This window comes from Arvicola amphibius, chromosome 11 (genome assembly GCF_903992535.2).
Source record: "Arvicola amphibius chromosome 11, mArvAmp1.2, whole genome shotgun sequence".
Classification (NCBI taxonomy): Eukaryota; Metazoa; Chordata; class Mammalia; order Rodentia; family Cricetidae; genus Arvicola; species Arvicola amphibius.
The window spans coordinates 73,988,075-74,007,017 of NC_052057.2; the positions used below are offsets into that span (position 1 = coordinate 73,988,075).

Below are 18,943 nucleotides of genomic sequence, written 5' to 3' on the forward strand. Positions count from 1 at the left end.
AGGAAAGAACCCCAGTTCAAAGGCACAGGAAATATTTTCCACAAAATTATTGAAAGAAATTTCTCAAATCTGAGGGAAAAGCTACTAATCAAGGGATGACAGACACAAAGAACACCAAACATAAAGGATCAGAAAAAAAAATTCCCTAGGAGCAAAGAAAGAATATTGGAAGCTGCAAGAGAGAAAGTCCAAGTTCCACACAAAGGCAGTTCCATCAGAATAGCATCTAAACTTTCAGTGGAGTGTGTGAAAGCCAGAAGGCCCTGGGTATAAAGTCCTGAAGGACTACAGATGCCAACCCCGACAGACTACTACACCCAAGGAAACTGCCATGATGGAAGGAGAAACATCTCGCAAAAAAGCCGCATTTAAAGAACTTACATTCGCTAAGTCAGCTCTACAGAGGACACTAGAAGGAACAGTTCAGTGTGAAGAGATTAAGCACACACAAGAGTACAGGGAATAAATAATCCCAATACAGTTGACCATAAGAGGTCTAAGAAAACAGTATCACAACAAAATAACAGGAATTAATAAACATTGATCAAAAATACAGAGAAACCCTGTCTCGAAAAACCAAATAATAATAATAATAATAATAATAACAACAACAACAACTTCCAATAAGTGTTTCAATTTCCCAACAGAAAACACAGACTAACAAGACTAGATTAAAAAACCGAATCCATCTTTTTGCTTGTTATAAAAAACACAACTCCCCATCAACCATAGACACCACCTCTGATGAAAGGATGGAAAAGGTATTGTTACAAATAACAGGCTGGGCGGTGGTGGCGCTCGCCTTTAATCCCAGCACTCAGGAGGCAGAGGCAGGCGGATCTCTGTGAGTTCAAGCCCAGCCTGGTCCACAGAGCTAGTTCCAGGACAGCCAGGGGTATTCAGAAAAATCCTGTCTCGAAAAAACAAAATAATGATAAAAAACAATAATAATAATAATAATAAAAACAAGCAGGGTTGGCTAGTCTAATATCTGACAAAATAATAAATTTCAAACCAAACTTAGTCAAAATAGAGGACATTTCATACTTATTAAAGAAAAAATTCAGCAAGAGAATATTACAATTTTGAACATTTGCACCCTAAGCCCAAGGGTATCCAAGTTCATAAAAGAAACAATATTAGATCTAAAATCACAGATTGAACACAACATAATGATAGTGGGTGACTTTAATACTCCACTTGCACCAAGAAACAAATCACCTAGACAAAAATATAACAGAGAAACTCTGGAGTTGAATAGCACCATAAATAAAATGGATCTAATGAACATTTACAGTAGACTACTTCACCCAAACACTAGAGAATACATGTTCTTCTCAGCACCCGTAGAACTTTCTCCAAAACTGACCACATATTAGGACACAAAGTAAGTCTAAACAAATTTAAGTAAACTGAAAAACATACCATATTTATCTGTTCACAAAAGAATAAAGCTGAATACCAACAAGAGAAAGGGAAAAATACACAAACTCATGAGAGTTAAACATATACACTCGTGAAAACTGAGTCAAAGGAGAAATGAAGAAACAAAGCTTTTAAATTTCTAGAGTTAATGAAAATAAAAACACAGTATCCTATGTGTATGGACATAAGGAAGGAGGAGGAAAGGATACAGCATTAGTGACGACATCAATAACTGAAAAGATCTCCTCAGTAACTGAACGGTGCACTTGAAGACCTTGGAAAAACAAGAACAAAAACAACCAAAGGAATGGACAAGAAGAGAGAATTTAAGTTAGGGATTTAAAAAAAAGGAGGAGAAGAAGAAAAAGAATTTTATTATTATTATTATTATTATTATTATTATTATTATTATCATTATCATTATTATTATTATTATTATTGGAATGAAGAGCTGGCTCTTAGCCAAGATTAACAAGACTGACGAACCCTTAGCCAAATTGAACAGAAGTTCAAGGGGTGGGGGACCAAACTTTCACAAATCAGAGATGAAGTGGAACTATTACCAAAGTTACTGAGGAAATTCAGATAAGCCTAAGGACATAATGTACAAATCTTGATCTCAGCAATCAGAAGGCAGAGGCAGAGGGATCTCTTTGAGTTGAGGTCAGCCTGGTCTACAGAGTGAGTTCCAGGCCAGTTATAGACATGCAATGAGATCCTGTCTCAAAAACAAACAAACAAACAAACAAACAAACAACAAAAAAACCAACAACTGGGCAGTGGGATTGAACACCTTCAATCCCAGCACTCTGGAGGCAAGGGAGACGTGTCTCTGGTCTACATAGTGAGTTCCAGAATAGCTAGGGCTATTTATTACACAGAAAAATCCTGTCACGAAAAATAAAACAAACAAACCACCAAAACAAAACAAAACAAAAAATACTGACTAAAACTATTTCACAAGGGGCTGGGGCAGTCATGAGTACTGCTCTTGCAGAGGACTTAAGCTGGCGCCCACACAGCGCAGCTCACAACTGTCCATAACTCCAGCTCCTCGGGTTCTCACAGCACTGTGCCGTCAGCACTCCTGCACACAGACACAGACACATAATTAAATATGATGGATATATTCATAAAAATTGACAAGGGACTAGGAATGTGGAGCTCTTGCCTAGAAAGTCCTAAGATCAATCCTTCAACACACAAACAGGGCAGCACCAAGGAGAGAGCAGGAAACAGGAGGACTGGGATTGCAAGGCCATCTTTTCTTCACCACAGAGTGGGTTCTGGGACACATGAATCCCTACCTCAAGAAAACAAAACAACAAAAACCATACTTTATAATGTGGACCTACGCCTTCAATCTTGCCCATGGGAAACCCTTACAAACTCCTAAGTTTGCTTCAACCAATACAAACTACACGAGAAGCCAGTGTACTCCATGTAAGTATTCCAGCCATGTATTCCCCACTGGTTTGTGCCTCTGCAGTCTCCTAGATCGGAATCATGAACCATGCTCGGGCCCTCTGCTTTCTCCTCCCTACATCATGCCCGATGCACGGGAGACCAGGGAAGTGTCTCTTGGACATCCTCGCCCTCTCCCCGCAGTTCAGAGCCTTAGCCCCTCCTAGCTGAACTGAACTGATAACAGTTCAATAACAGTTTCTCTAGAGCCAGCAGGACGGCTAAGAAGGGCAAATAGTCTGCCACCAACCCTGACTACCTGAGTTCGATTCCAAACACATGAGGAGAGAACCACAGACACACAACACATAAATAAGGAAGTTCCTAGAAGCAAACACAGGGAAATACAAAACTAAAGTGAATAAAGCTACCTGACTATACCAAGGATGTGTATGAACTAACATGCAGCTCAGATACTCACTATATACAAAGCCCTAGCTGTTCTATATCCACTATATACGAAATCCTAGCTGTCCATACCCACTATATACGAAGCCCTAGCTGTCCATGCCCACCATATACGAAGCCCTAGCTGTCCATGCCCACCATATACAAAGCCCTAACTGTCCATACCCACTATATACGAAGCCCTAGCTGTCCATACCCACCATATATGAAGCCTTAGCTGTCCATACCCACCATATACGAAGCCCTAGCTGTCCATACCCACCTTATACGAAGCCCTAGCAGTTCATACCCACCATATACGAAGCCCTAGCTGTCCACACCCACTATATACAAAGCCCTAGCTGCCCATACCCACTATATATGAAGCCCTAGCTGCCCATACCCACTATATACGAAGCCCTAGCTGCCCATACCCACTATATATGAAGCCCTAGCTGCCCATACCCACTATATACGAAGCCCTAGCTGCCCATACCCACTATATATGAAGCCCTAGCTGCCCATACCCACTATATACGAAGCCCTAGCTGTCTCAGACAAGACTGCTGTTTAACAGCACTCCAGGGTAACCACTTCAAAGATTACAGTAGTGCCTGTTAGTGTTTTCCCCAGGGTCTAAGTTTATGCTCTAAATAAGTCATCAGCACCAAATGAATGAACGAATGAATACCTGCTCCTGCAGGGCTTCTTGGTAAGACTGAAGTGACTGTTTGGAAGGTTTTGGTTTATCTTCAAAGATTAGTCCTGAATTGATCAGCCGATCACTTAAAGTTTTCTGTTCATTCTGTCCAATGGTATTCCTAACATCCAATAAATAATTTGAATCAATTTTATTATAAGAATAAGCAAATTCTAGAAGAAAACAAAAGCAATTCTCAAAAACTGCCTGGTATATAAAACCATCATTAAGACGAAAGTCAGCAGGATAGGTCAGGAGGTACAGCACTGACTCTTCCTTGCCCAGGACCACTTGGCAAAAGCAAAGAAGCCCCTCCTGCAGTTGTCCTCCGGCCTCCACGTGCATAGTGTGGCACATCTGTGCACATACACACACATTCACAAAAGTAAATAAAAGGTAGGATAAGAAGTTTTTATTTAACCTCAAACAAATGATTAATAAACACTTCTCTAAAGAAGATACCAACAGCCAGCAACACATGAAAATATGCTCAACATCACTCAATCAATAGAGAAACACAAATCACAGCTACACTGAGGGCTGGGGTGTGGCTCAATAACAGAATGTTTCCAAGCACTGATAAGGACCTGTGTTCAGTCCCCAGCACTACAGTGACGAGATGGACGGGACACAGCTCTCTCGGTGAAGTGTCCGCCAAGGGTGGCGAGGTCTGGAGCCAACTAGGAGAGCATCTCTGGGCAGGCCTATGGGCTTGATAGGTAAACTGAGGTCAGAAAATCCACCCACCCACTATGAAAGGCAGCATTCTCTGGGCTAAGATCCAGAAGTTAGAAAAAGCAAAAAGTAAAGTGAGTGCAAGCATTAATCTTTCTGCCTCCTGATCCCACTATGCTTTCCTTGCCTGCCATCATGTTTCCCCACCATGATGAACTACAAGCCAAAATAAGCCCCTTCTCCCTTAAGGGTATTTATACAGCAATAAAAAAGTAACTACGACACCATATGATCACAGGGACCTGCGTCTGAGCCCCAGCATGCACATGAAAGCCTAGATGTCTGGAGTTTAACTGTAACACCAGCAGGTGAGGCAGAGACAGAGACCACTAGAGCTCACTAGCCAGTCCGCCTAGCCTTAGCCTAACAGCTGAGCCCAGGGCCTGGAGAGAAATCTTGCCTCAAAAGACAAGCTAGGGAGGTCCTGAGGAATAAGACCTGAGGTTGACCTCCAACAACATGCACCCACACATATGGACAACAATAAAATACCACCTCGCACTAAATGAGCTAGTCAGAAAATGGAAACTGGTGTGGAATATGTGGAAAAATTAGAACCTTTGTGCACTGGTAGTGGGAAGGCAAAACAGTACATACCACTGTGAAAGTTATATGGCAGTTCCTCCAAAATACTTTTAAAATAGTTACCACATGACCTAGTACTTACATTTCTGGGTATATACAGTAATAGCTTGGAAAGACACTTATCCAGGGACTCTACCAGCACCATAGCTACAACACCTAAAATAAGGCAGCTGCAGTGTCTGCCGTGAAACTGATGGTGTAGACACACAAGGAACTGCTGTCAGCCTTGAAAATCCTAACACAAATCCTAGCACAGATGAAAACTAAAGACCTGAGCTAAGTGAAATAAGCCAGTCCCAGTAAAACACTGCCTGACCCCTCCCCTCAGGAGGTCCTGGGAGAAGAGCAGAGCACAGCAGAGTGGCTGCCAGGCCAGTCCCGAGAGGAGATGGAGTTGCACCAGCACTGACTTTACAGTACACAGTTCAGTTTGTAAGATGAGGTGCATTCTGGGGATGGTTCTGTAAAGTCACAAAGGCAATAAAAACAACTACAAGTGTTCTTTAAAGCACTTAGGCTAGAAGATCTATATTATGCATATTTTAGCACTTTTTTTAAGTAAAAGGAAGAAGAAAAAATTATTTTCCGTAAAAACTTACACAACAGGCTGTGCTACTTGGTGAGTGACAGGGGCAGAGATGTGAGGGGCAGGCTGTCCTCCAATCATTCCTGGAGCATCTTAAGGGGAAAAGGAGAAAAAGAATACGTTTGTTTCAGAAGACTTGTTATTACAGCTCATCCCTAGAGGTCAATGTACAGAGTGCTGTACCACGTACCAGCATCTTTCTGAGTTAGAGTCAGCAAAAGAACAAAGGAAAATGTAAGACAATTATTTCTTAACTCTAAGTAAAAAGGAAATTAACTATGAACACAATTAGTTTTATTTTGGTTTTAAGATTGTTGGTATGGGATATTTCTACACTGTGTAAAGATGTATTTGTTGTGATTGGTATAATAAAGAGGTGAATGGCCAATAGCTAGGCAAGAGGTATGGGCAAAACTTCCAGGGAGAGAAAGAAAGAGGAAAAGGAATCTAGGACCAGGGGAAATGCAGGAGAGGAAACAGGAGATGCAAGATGGAAGAGAGATAATGGCCAAGTGATAAAACAGAGACTAATATAATTGGTTAATTTAAGTTATTAGAGCTAATTAGGAACAAGCCTAAGATATAAGCCAAGCTTTCAGAATTAATAAGAAGTCTCTGTGTCATTATTTGGGAACTGGTGAACAGAAAAAGATTCATTACAGACTGGGTCTTGTTTTATGACACAAGCTACTGGGAACTTCCTAAGTGGCCCAAGATGGCCTTGAACTCATGATCCTACCTCTAACCATAACTGGATTTTAAAATGGGTATTGCTATAGTTTGTCCTCAAAAATGCATGCAAGAGTTTAATTCATAAAACTTTATGCTAACAAATTTAACAGAGTAGAAACTATAGCCCCATGACTAAATCACGGTGAACTTATAAGAAGAATGAAAAAGACCAAAGATAGACACACACACACACACACACACACACACACACACACACACCTGCCTATATGTGCTATTTGGGCAGATTAGGCCTCTAAAACAATCTATTTTCTTCATAAAATATCCTTTCCATGTATTGTGTCAAAGTAATAAAATTGGACTTGATATTAGGTATGAATTTGTCGATAAATAGATAATGCTTAGATTAAATAAATTACTGTACTTTTTCATTTGTATGTTATTGCCTCCATAAAAGCAATTATCCTTACTAAACCACCAGAAAAAATATATTTACCAAATAGAAAACTCACAATAAGCAATATTGGGATCCAGTGTATTTCTGGCACCATAATAATAGTATGCATCATCATAAGGTGTTCGATAGTTAGCAGTCAGAGGGGGGAGTAGAGGAGGTGGAGGCAGAGGCACAATCCTATAGCAAAAGAAAAATGAAAATTTATTGCCATATTTTATTACTTTTAATCAAGTTATTTTAATATTTTACAAAAAGTATTATTGAAGTTAAAAATCAATCTTGTACTAATTGCTCAAAAAAATAGCAATCAAAAAGCAAATAGCAAGTATTTTAAAACTTTCGGAGCATTTTGATAAGAAGAAAACAAGTTAAAGCAACTGAGTAATATCCAATAGTCAATACTGCCATGGCAAACAAAGTTTGCTCCCTGCCTCGCAGTAATAATACGGAAATGAACAGCTACAACAGGACAGCATCCAGTGAAAGAAGTCAAGAAGACAAAGAATGCTACAGGAACAAAAAGCAGGGATGCCCAGTCTCTAGGGAGACACCCAGGAAAGGACACTCGAGGAACCTATTAAGAGTAGAGATTCGGGCAGAGGACAAGGATCTCCACACCTTCAGGACTACAATGCATACAGTGAGTGCTTGTGTGTGGTTAGGAACGTGTGTTTGCGTGCAGGAGAGAATGTGCACATGCGCATGTGCCAGTGCAGAAGCTATCAGTCAGCCTGGTGTCAAGGCTAGGGAGCTGCTTACTTGGTTTTTTGAGACAGGGTCGCTCACTGGCCAAGTACTCACTAATTAGGCTGGCTGGCCAGCAAGCCTGGGTATCCAGCCTCCACCTCCCAGCACTGAGACACAAACTCACCCCACAATACCCAACACAGATTGTTGTACATTAATGACTGAACTACCTCACCAGCCCAAAAGGGTATACTTTTTACATGTAAAGCTACTGGTTTTTCCCAGAAAGTCAATCATAACGTGGTTAGTTGAAAATCCATATGTCCTGATACAATCTTTAACAGTTCATAAACTGTGTGGAAGCTCACACTTCCACATTTCTTTATGGAGTAGGAGACAGCTATGTGTTTCTACCAGAACAGCATTCTTCAGTAATAAAAACAGCAAGAACAAATCATTTTAAAGAAACAAAAGGAAAAGAGGGGGCTTTTCTAGACTGTTACATAAGTATTAACATGGTCCCCCTAAAGTCTCCCCAACTGTAAGCAATTTCCATACTTATTAGTCATTCAGTGTGTCTAACATCAAGATCATTAACCCAGACACACCAGGAAAAATAAAAATAAAAAAAAAACACCCAGGGTAAATGTTTTGAAAGGAATCTGTGATTATCGGCAACTCCTAAATTGTACATACACATAGAAGAGTCAACCTTCATAACCCTCCAACTGCAGACAAGTACTACTACCAACTTTTACAAATAAGAAAACATTTTTGCATAAAGTCCAGTAAAGCCGCCCATCCCAACCATTAATCCCATACAGAAGCCACTTCCGGCTCTGCAGTTCCAGTCTCTGTCTTTGGAGCAGGAAAGTCATTAAAGGAAACAAAGGAGGCACCTCATAAACACTGCAAGAAAAGCCCTATGATTTGTTAGTAGCAGATGAAAGACCAACTCCTGCTGGAAGGAAGGACAGTTCAGAAATATGTGTTAAAGGGTTAAGAAAATGATCTACACATTTAAACACATTAGCACATCAACCATAGGCAAAAAATAAGCACAGACCAGAAAATATCTGTGTTACAGAGTTTTCTTATGTACAGATTAGTATAACAAGGCTTTTACTTGCAGAAATGACATGCTCAATATGTATTACAAGTTTATAAACTCAACAGCCTGGAATAAGCCCAGAGAGAACTGAAGCAGAGCTAAAATAAACCGCACAGATATATGCCATATCAGACTTTTTTCTGAATAAGTTGAAGAAACAATTCAGTGATTGCCAAGTGGAAATAATGGAACAACACATACCTTCTCTATGTTAAAAGACATTAAAAATACTAACATGTTCTTACCAATTCATTTTAAAATATCAACCCTCTTTAATAGAAACAGTGAAGATTTTTCCTTTTTTAATAGCAGAGAAGAAGAGCATCAGTAACAAGAATATGAAGAGATTATTTGACCACTGTCATCTGCTGCAGCACACCCTCTAAACAGAAGACGACACCTTACCTAATTCCCAAACACAAAACGTTTGAAACAAGCACCTGGGATGCATCATTTCACCAAGGGTGCTGCCGAGTCCATTGTGCAAGTCTTCGTTTTGAGAAGGGGCGGAATGGACTGACGGGATGGGTGGGACAGACTGGGCAGAGAGAGGAGGGAGAGGTGTCTGGAAAGCTACTCTGGGTCTCTCAGGTGGTATCATCTCTTCAAAGGGTCTTGGTGCCAAACTAAATTGCTTTAGTCTATCAGGCTAAAATAAAGAAAAAGAAAACAAAAACAAAAACAAACCTGTTTGTTATATAGAATCATAAGTTTAAAGATGACAAGGACCTCCAAGGACCCTCTATCCCAGCAGGCACTTAAGACAGTTACACAATAGCACACTTTTGCAGCTATAAAAGACTTTAAAGATCCAGTTCTTATAAGTGGGTGACTGAGGCTTCCTGAGAAGCACAAAAATCACTTAACGTCTCATGATTAATAAATAAACAGCAACCACAGCCAGACGCTAACTCCCTGTTGCAGAACAGCACAAGGCCGTTTCTCTACCAGTTGTCATCTGAGAGACAGAGTGTCCTCTAGAGCAGCCTTAGCAAGGCCCTCTGCACAGCATCAGACAGTAAGATACAAAGGCTCTGCAGGCCACGCAGTCTCCTTATGACCACCTGACTCAGCCATAGTGCCATACCAGTCACAGGCAACACGTAACAGTGAACAAGGCTGTGCTCAATAAAAATGTATTGCCCCCCCAAAAACAATCCTCAGGGGCCATCTACTAATATTTACTTAAAAATATCATTTTATGTTTTTTAAATATTTGAACACCAAAATAATGTTTAACTATTACTCCATATATATTTATTTAACTTGATGCTCTTTAGGTGATTTAATTCCAGAATAAATAAGATCTTTGACACTATAAAACTTAACATGCCAACACATTACATTAAAAAGCTCCAGCTACTTTAAAGGTACTTATTCTTTTAAAGACTTATTTATTATGTATGCATGTATGCCAGTAAAGAGCACCAGATCTCATTACAGACAGCTGTGAGCCACCATGTGGTTGCTGGGAATTGAACTCGGGTCCTCTGGAAGAGCGGCCAGTGCTCTTAAATGTTGAGCAGTCTCTCTACCCCTTTAAAGGTTTTAGTGGGAAACAAAAAAGATTACCTTTGGATCCTATATATTGTTTTCTGCAAGACAATAACAGAAAGGGTTCTTTTCTCTGAAGTAGCAAGAACCATTGATTGAACTTACAGCCTTCACACTTACTAAGCAGCAGCTCTCCTACTGAGCTATATTTCTGATCCTTTTAATTTTGTTTTTTACTTAACTTTGTGCTTCTTATTAAGTTGCCCAGACTAGCTATGAACTTACTCTGTAGCCCACAGAGATCTTGAACTTGTCTCAACCTTTCAAATAGCTTTATAAAAAGAGCATGATCAGGCCTGGCTTAGGAAATGATTTCTAATATTAAAATTTTTATTATACGAATAGTCAGAAACAAAAAGCCAGGTGGTGGTGGTGGAGCCTTTAATCCCAGCACTAGGGAGGCAGAGGCAGATAGATCTCTGTGAGTCTGAGAGCAACCGGGTCTAGTTCCAGGACAGTCAAGGACAACTAAAGCCACATACACACACACAAAAAAAAACCTATCTTAAATACCACCCTGCCCTCCAAAAAAAGAACACACACACACACACACACACACACACACACACAAAGAGGGATACCAGAGCAGTATCAAACACTAGGCCCAAGAGCTTGCACATCCTTAGAACACTCAACTACCAGCCCTAGCACTAAATCTTTTAAAGGGGGGGGGTTGTTTTTTTTGAGACAGGGTTTCACTGTGTAACAGTCCTAGCTGTCCTGGAACTCATTCTGTAGAGCAGGTTGACCTCAAACTCACAGAGATGCACCTGTTTCTGCCTCCTGAGTGCTGGGATTAAAGGTGTGCACCACCACCGCCTGGATACCACTAAACTTTTTAAGGCAGATACTTCAGGAACAAGCACTTAAAATTAAGTAAATCAAAAGTCATCTATAACTGAATACTGACTCAGAAAATGGTAATTTTAAGGATTTGCTAGAGACTGAAGTTTTTTAAAAAAAAATTAGAGGTCTTAACCATAGTTGTAAGAAGAAACAAAAACTTGCAGAAAACTAACACTACACATCCAACAACAAAACGTGCACTGTGGGAGAGCAATAAATCGTTACCTCCTCCTTACTTAACTGCAATGATGTGTGTGGGTCATTCCACTTAACGAAGTTGCGAATTGCAAAATTGAAGTAAAAAGATTATGATTATCCTCTTGTTTAATAGTAACAAAATGAAAAGACATAAGTTACAGGTTTCTTGGAAATTACTCTTATAAAGGAAAATAAATTGTCAAATATATTTAAACATAGTATTAACATCAATTTTAAGTTACACTGAGATAATTTTCCTATGGATGTGTACACATGAACAGAAGGCAAAAGGAACTCTAAAAACTGAGACACAAATGAAAAGATCACCCTAAACTAACTGGAGGCTGTAGTCACCCACTGGACTGTACCATCCTAAACTAACTGGAGGCTGTAGTTACCCACAGGACTGTACCATCCTAAACTAACTGGAGGCTGTAGTTACCCACAGGACTATACCACCCTAAACTAACTGGAGGCTGTAGTTACCCACAGGACTGTACCATCCTAAACTAACTGAAGGCTGTAGTTACCCACAGGACTATACCACCCTAAACTAACTGGAGGCTGTAGTTACCCACAGGACTATACCACCCTAAACTAACTGAAGGCTGTAGTTACCCACAGGACTATACCATCCTAAACTAACTGGAGACTGTAGTTACCCACAGGACTGTACCATCCTAAACTAACTGGAGGCTGTAGTTACCCACAGGACTATACCACCCTAAACTAACTGGAGGCTGTAGTTACCCACAGGACTGTACCACCCTAAACTAACTGGAGGCTATAGTTACCCACAGGACTGTACCATCCTAAACTAACTGGAGGCTGTAGTTACCCACAGGACTATACCATCCTAAACTAACAGGAGGCTGTAGTTACCCACAGGACTGTATCACCCTAAACTAACAGGAAGTTCTATTTACCAATAGAACTATATTTTCAGTTACCATTTCTTTAGTTCACAGTAAGTTATGACTGACATTTATAAAAACAGAATTTGGGCCACTATTGTTCCAACTGAACTCTTTTTATAGTACCCCAAAATGTTGAGCCTCAACTGCTACTACCATATTTGAGGCTTATTTAAATGAAATATTAAACACTGAATGATGCCAAGAACTCTTACCGATTTTTCAGGGTCTTGTACACCACAAGTTGCAATTGAAAGTCGTAAATCTTTTTCTCTAAATAAAATTAAGATTTTATAAATTGAAAAATTGTAGTAAACACAAAATCAAAATTATAGTCATCAACGAAACAGATTTGCACAGAAAGTCTATATACTACATCTCTAAATACAAATAGTTCCTTTAACTGATAATAGTTTTAAAATCAAATTTAATCATAGTCTGCATTACATGTCAAATGCCTTAAAATACATATCTCAAAATGAATACCAGAGGTACTTCAAAGACAAAGTCGTTTACACAGAAGAAAAGACAAAAACATTTTATGAAAAAAAATGAAACCCTCTTTAAGACCACGTGTATATGTTCATGCCAATAAGGCTGGCGAGATGGCTCGGCAGCTCGGAGCCCTCGTTACTCCTCCAGAAGACCTGGGTTCAAGTTCTCAGCATCCACATGGCAGCTCACAACCACCTGCATGTAACTCCAGTCCTAAGGAATCAGACCCCATCTTCTGGCCTCCAAGTAAACCAGGCACACACAGTGTACATACTTACATGCAGGCAAAACACTTATACACATAATATAAAAGTCTTTAAAAAAAATAAAAAAGAAAACCTCAATAGTAGAAGCCTTGCTTAACTAACAAGTACAAGGCTCTGAGTTCAAAGCCCAACACTACAAAAAAATGGTATTTTATAGTTAACAGCAGATACTAAGATATTAGCTTCCTCTTGAAGGTGAGGGAAAGGATAAGAAGATAATTCTCCGATTCTTTAGAACCAAAATTTTTATTCATAACTATAATAATATTAGAGGGTTGGGAGGACTAAAATTCATTAGCTACATCTCTGAAAACTGTCAAAGGAAAAAAATCAGAAAAATGAAAAAAGATTATTAAGAGTCGAATCCAATACAAACACTACAATTGCTGCATTTTATGCTGCATGAGTGTATGCTCACCATTTCTTGTATTCAAAGATAAACTTCTGCTAATATGTGAGCAGCAAGCTAAGAGGCACAGGTAGGTGGTTTGCAATCCAGTCACATGAGGAGAAACTGCCATTCATCCTTCACCTCCTATGACTGCACACAACATGCTCTGGTGAATGCAAACCTTTCATTACCGTCTCTTCTTCCGCTGCTGCTCAGCCATCTGCTCCAGAAGTTCTTGCCTATACTTCTCTTTCCTTTTCTGGATGAGTTCTCGGTCTTCGCCTCCTAGATAAGAAAGTGTTAAGACACTTAACTCTTATGTCTCAAACACAACTAAAACTCAAGCTTAAGAAATTCAGTTCTTAATTATGTTTGAGTAATCACTAGATAAGAGAGGAAAATCACATCAATACATCACTTTCATAATTTGTGAGGGCTGTTTTTTGTTTTTTGCTTTTCTATTTTTTTTCTCAAGACAGGGTTTCTCTGTGCAGCACTGGAGCATGTCCAGGACCTCGCTCTGCAGACCAGGCTGGCCTCAAACTCACAGAGATCCACCCGCCTCTGCCTCCTGAGTGATGGGATTAAAGGTGTGCACCACTGCCCCCAGCTAATAAATGAGTTCTTATCATGGGTCAAACATATATGTATTAATAATTTCCAAGCCTCTGGATGAGAAATGTTCCCCCATAGTTCTGGGCAGCTGGCAACACTGGAGAGGCTTAGGAGGTATGGTCTTACCAGAAGAAGGATGTCACCGGAGTAGGCTTTGAGAGTTTAAGGGCTTTGTCTTACTTCCAGTTTGCTCTCTCTGCTTTATGCTTGTGGTTCAACTTGTAAACCCTCAGCTGTCTACTCCTACTATGCCGCCTGTCACCTGCTTCCATACTGTCCCCACCATAACGGAGTCTAACTGCCTGGCACTATACGCCCAAATAAACTCTTCTATATGTTGTCTTGGTCATAGTGTTTCACCACAGCGACCAAAAAGTAACATCCTAACAGCTTCTATAGATGTCTTAAATTTAACAAAATCCATCCAAATGTTGAAACAGGCCCCTTTGTTTTCTTCTAATCATCCCAATAATGGAGTAGCAACAATTGCCCAGTATGAACAAGGCCCTTTAGTTCACACACACACACACACACACCCCCTTCAGATCTCACACACACACACACACACACACATCTATACACCCTTCAGATCACACACACACAAGCACGCACACCCTTCAGATCACTCACACATACACACACACACCCTTCAGATCTCACACACACACAAACACACACACACACCCTTCAGATCACACACACACACACACAAGCACGCACACCCTTCAGGTCACACACACTCACCACCCTTCAGATCACTCACACATACATACACAAACACACAAAAGGTAGAAAAAACAAGAGTGTTAAAATAGCTAGTATTATTCTATAAACATAGTGAAGAGGAAAATGAAAGCTACTACAAAAAAAGAAAGGCTACACAAGAAGACCGTCTACATAGAAGGTAAAGGCCTCAAAGAAGGCTGGCTACTCTTGACTCTACATTGAGAAAAGGCTCCATCATCTACAAAATGATGACTTTAAAAAAAACTCATCTGAAAGCGAAGGTTGTCAATAACTAGATGAATTGAACATCAAGAAATAAAGCAGTAATCCAAGCAGAGGTGGGAACCCAAACACTGTTAACATTAGCAGACTATGGGAGAGAGGCAAGCACCAAACAGCATGGAGAAGAAACCAGCTGAGCCTCCAACAGATTTGAAGGCCATATGTGCATTATAGCAAACTACAATTCTCTCCATATAACTGGAAAACTGGAAAAATAAAATCATTAAGGTCAACCAGTCTGATTTAACTGAAAATTATAAACCATTATCAACAATCACACCATATACAATCTTCAATACATGCTGAGGTTTCTAATGCCTGTGATCTCTGCAGATCTCGTTGACATCCAACCTGAACTACAGTGATTTTCTTTACCAGTGTCTCAGAAACAAAGGAAAAAGAAAAAAAGGCCCATATGTACTAACACACACCTGCAATTTCAGCACTTAGAAGTTAGAAGGCTGTGAATTCTCTGTCAACCTGAGCTACAAAGAAGTTCTAATCTAACCTGAGGTATTTCATAAGATACCATCTCTATTCTAAACAAAAAAAATTAAAAAGTTTTAGTAAATCCAACAAACTTGAAGTAGTAAAGATTCCATCAATTATGCTACCAGACTGTACGAGGCATGGACAACCGTTAAGGGGATGCACACAGCTCTGCAGTGTACCAGACTGTAAGAGGCATGGACAACCGTTAAGGGGATGCACACAGCTCTGCAGTGTAGCTCTGAGCAGGCACAGGGCTCTGCATTCAATCCCCAGCCCTGAGACACAGGCAGGCAGTAACAAGAGTACAGACCAGAAGGAAATCACCAATTGTGTAGATTCAAATCTATAATTCTAAATAATCCACAGTTCTGTTCTAAATGCCACAGTATGCTGTCTTTAATTCCCTCCAAAGAGGGCTTTTTTTTTTTGTGAAAGGGTCAATGTCAAGTGGTTCTCAGCCTTCCTAACGCTGCGACCCTTCATACAGCTCCTCATGTTGTCATGCCCCACAGGTTGAGAATAACTGGTCTATGCAGTCGGGGGAGTCCTCGAGCTCACTATTCACACCAGATGGTCCAAATGCAGAGACCTGCTTGCTTCTGCATCAAGTGCTAAGATGAAAGCTGTGCACCACCACATCCACCTTTGTTTTGGTTTGGTTTGGTTTTTTAATAAAGTAAAAATCCTAAATGAAATAGTTGAAGAAAAATAATAGGAAAATAAATTTTAGTACAACTGAAGTTAGAGTATTTTAACGACTGATGTAGCCTAAAAATGAAATACACTACCTTTAGAAAGAGTTAAGTTCCCTGTATGTACAAACACGCTCAGGGACACATACAAATTCTCAGATGTAAGCTGGACCACTGGTTTAAATGGCTAAATGACTTATTCAAAACCCTAGTCAGTTCCCAACTGCATACTGGAAAACTTGTTAATCTTCTTACTGATAAAATTAACATTTTTCACTCAACTCTCAGCTTGTTTCTCCTATTTCTGTCGTTTGTTACAAAATACATCATAATTATGTGCCTTTACTCTGACTTGACAGATAAAAATTGATCAAATCTTATAGACAACAAAAACTAACTTTCTCCGGGTGATGGTAGCACACAATTTTAATTCCAGCACTCAGAAGGCAGAGGCAGAGGCAGACGGATCTCTGAGTAGACCAGCCTGGGCTACAGAGCTAGTTCCAGGACAAGCTCCACAGCTACAGAGAAACCCTGTCTCAGAAAAGACAAAACAAAAAAGAACAAAGTTTCTGTGAATATACCATCTTTCTCCCAATAGTCATTTCCAGGAAATGAAAGTCTAAAAATACCATGACCATGTCTCCAAGTCAAAATTTAAATTACTGACTACTTTTAGGTTAGATGAACCTAAAATGCTATTCAATTTGCTCATGTAACTTACACTACAACCAAATTTTAGCTAAGTTTTCAAAATGTCCATTCAAAGATCAACTTCAACTTCATTGGTGTACAAAGCAATAAGCAAAAACAAGGCTCACCACACCATTTCTGAAATGAAATAAAGACAAATATAATATAGCAAACCAAAAGGATTATATGACCTTGACCTCTGATTTAAAAAAAAAAATAGAAAATTTGAATCACCATCATGATTTGGGGGAAAAAAGACCACTTCTTCAGAAACTATACAGGAAGAACAAGGGTGGCAGTTTTAATACAAATGACTCCCACAGAACCATATCTGAATGCTTAGTCACCAGGGAATGAAATTCTTTAACAGGATTACATGGTATGGCCTTGCTGGAGGAAGTATGTCACTGGGGAGGTGGGCTTTTAGGCTTCAAAAGCCTATACAAGGCTCAGGCCCAGTCTCTCTGTCTCTGTCTGTCTCTGTGTCTGTCTCTCTGTGTCTACCTGTCTGTCTCTATCTCTCTGTCTCTCTCTCTCTGCCTGCCTCTCTCTCTACCTCTCTCTCTCTCTCCTCTCTGTCTCTCTCTCTCTCTCTCTCTCTCACACACACACACACACACACACACACACACAAAATAGAATAGTGACTGAGGCAACAAGGTTGGGAAAGGAATATTCAAAGAAAATGAGCTAAAATATAAGACAATTTCACACTACCAAAGATAATCAAAAAATCAAGGGTCACATATAAAACAGGATAAAGAATCCATAGTACAACAAAGTCCTAATATAAAAAAAAATTAAAACAGTTTTTACTCAAACTGATTTCATCTATAAAGTAGCTAATTAAGTCACATAGCTTTTTTTTCTTTTTTCTTTTTCTTTTCTTTTTTTTGGTTTTTCGAGACAGGGTTTCTCTGCAGCTTTTTTAGAGCCTGTCCTGGAGCTAGCTCTTGTAGACCAGGCTGGCCTCGAACTACAGAGATCCTCCTGCCTCTGCCTCCCGAGTGCTGGGATTAAAGGCGTGCGCCACCACTGCCCGGCTGTCACATAGCTTTAAAAGAATCAACAGTAGCTAGTTAAGTTACAAAGCTTTAAAAGAATCAATAGTCCTATACAATGCATGCTAAATGCTTAGCACGGTCCCCACTGTAAGGACATTTAGCTCAACATTCTGCGAAGGTCTCATCAACTGCACGTGCCGTACATACCAAAGAGCATCCCTGCGAAAGGACTGATGCTACCATCAGCACACTTGGGTGGTTCGTTAGCTTGAGCACTAAAACAATACGAGAGAGCAAATATTAAAATCCATGCGATTTTAGGAAATCTAAATTCAACATAAAGGCCTGAAATGTTGGTGCACACCATTAATGCTTCTATTTGGGAAGCTGAGGCTAAAGGACTGTAAGTTTGAGGCTCGCCTGGGATACATAGTAAGTAAGAGTCAGCTACACCTAAAAACCCTGTGTCTCAAAGAACAAAACGTGATTAGGAGTTAAGATGGGTAAAGTACTTGAAAAGCATTGAGGACCTGGGCTCAGCCCTCAGCACACACAGGAAGTGCGTGTCCACAGTCCCCAGCCTGGGAGGTGACAGCAGTCTCCCCAGGGTGTGCTGGCCAGCCATGCCAGCTCCAGGTTCAGGGAGAGGCCTGTCTGGAGGACAGGGTTTCTCTGTGCAACAGTCCTGGCTGTCCTAGAACTCAATTTGTAGACCAAGATGGCCTCGAACTCACTGAGATCCACCTACCTATGCCTCCCAAGTGTTGGGATTAAAGGTATGCACCACTACCACCCGACCAAGAATAGATTTATATAAATGTGTGTGTGGGTGTGTGTGCATGCATATGTGTGCATCCTAACTATATTCCCACTTAGAAAAGATTATTCCTTTAGGAAAATAATCTTAAGAAAAGAATTTTTAAAAAAATAAAAAAGTCTTGAAGAAAG

At 40.0% G+C, this 18,943-nt stretch overlaps 1 protein-coding gene across 5 annotated transcripts in view; it reads right to left on the bottom strand.

Moving 5' to 3' along the window:
- Window positions 1-18,943, bottom strand: part of Cspp1 (centrosome and spindle pole associated protein 1) — a 102,841-nt gene that overhangs the window by 35,623 nt on the left and 48,275 nt on the right. For all 5 annotated transcript variants that reach the window (XR_005287368.1, XM_038347305.1, XM_038347306.1 and 2 more), the window contains 7 exons: window positions 18,203-18,270; window positions 13,683-13,776; window positions 12,555-12,612; window positions 9,268-9,476; window positions 7,085-7,206; window positions 5,896-5,974; window positions 3,968-4,097 (listed from right to left, as the gene is read on the bottom strand). Coding sequence is in view for 4 of the 5 variants with exons in the window: in XM_038347305.1 (XP_038203233.1) it covers window positions 3,968-4,097; window positions 5,896-5,974; window positions 7,085-7,206; window positions 9,268-9,476; window positions 12,555-12,612; window positions 13,683-13,776; window positions 18,203-18,270 (760 nt within the window). In the remaining variant the exon portion in view is untranslated. The remainder of the gene's footprint in view (window positions 1-3,967; window positions 4,098-5,895; window positions 5,975-7,084; window positions 7,207-9,267; window positions 9,477-12,554; window positions 12,613-13,682; window positions 13,777-18,202; window positions 18,271-18,943) is intronic.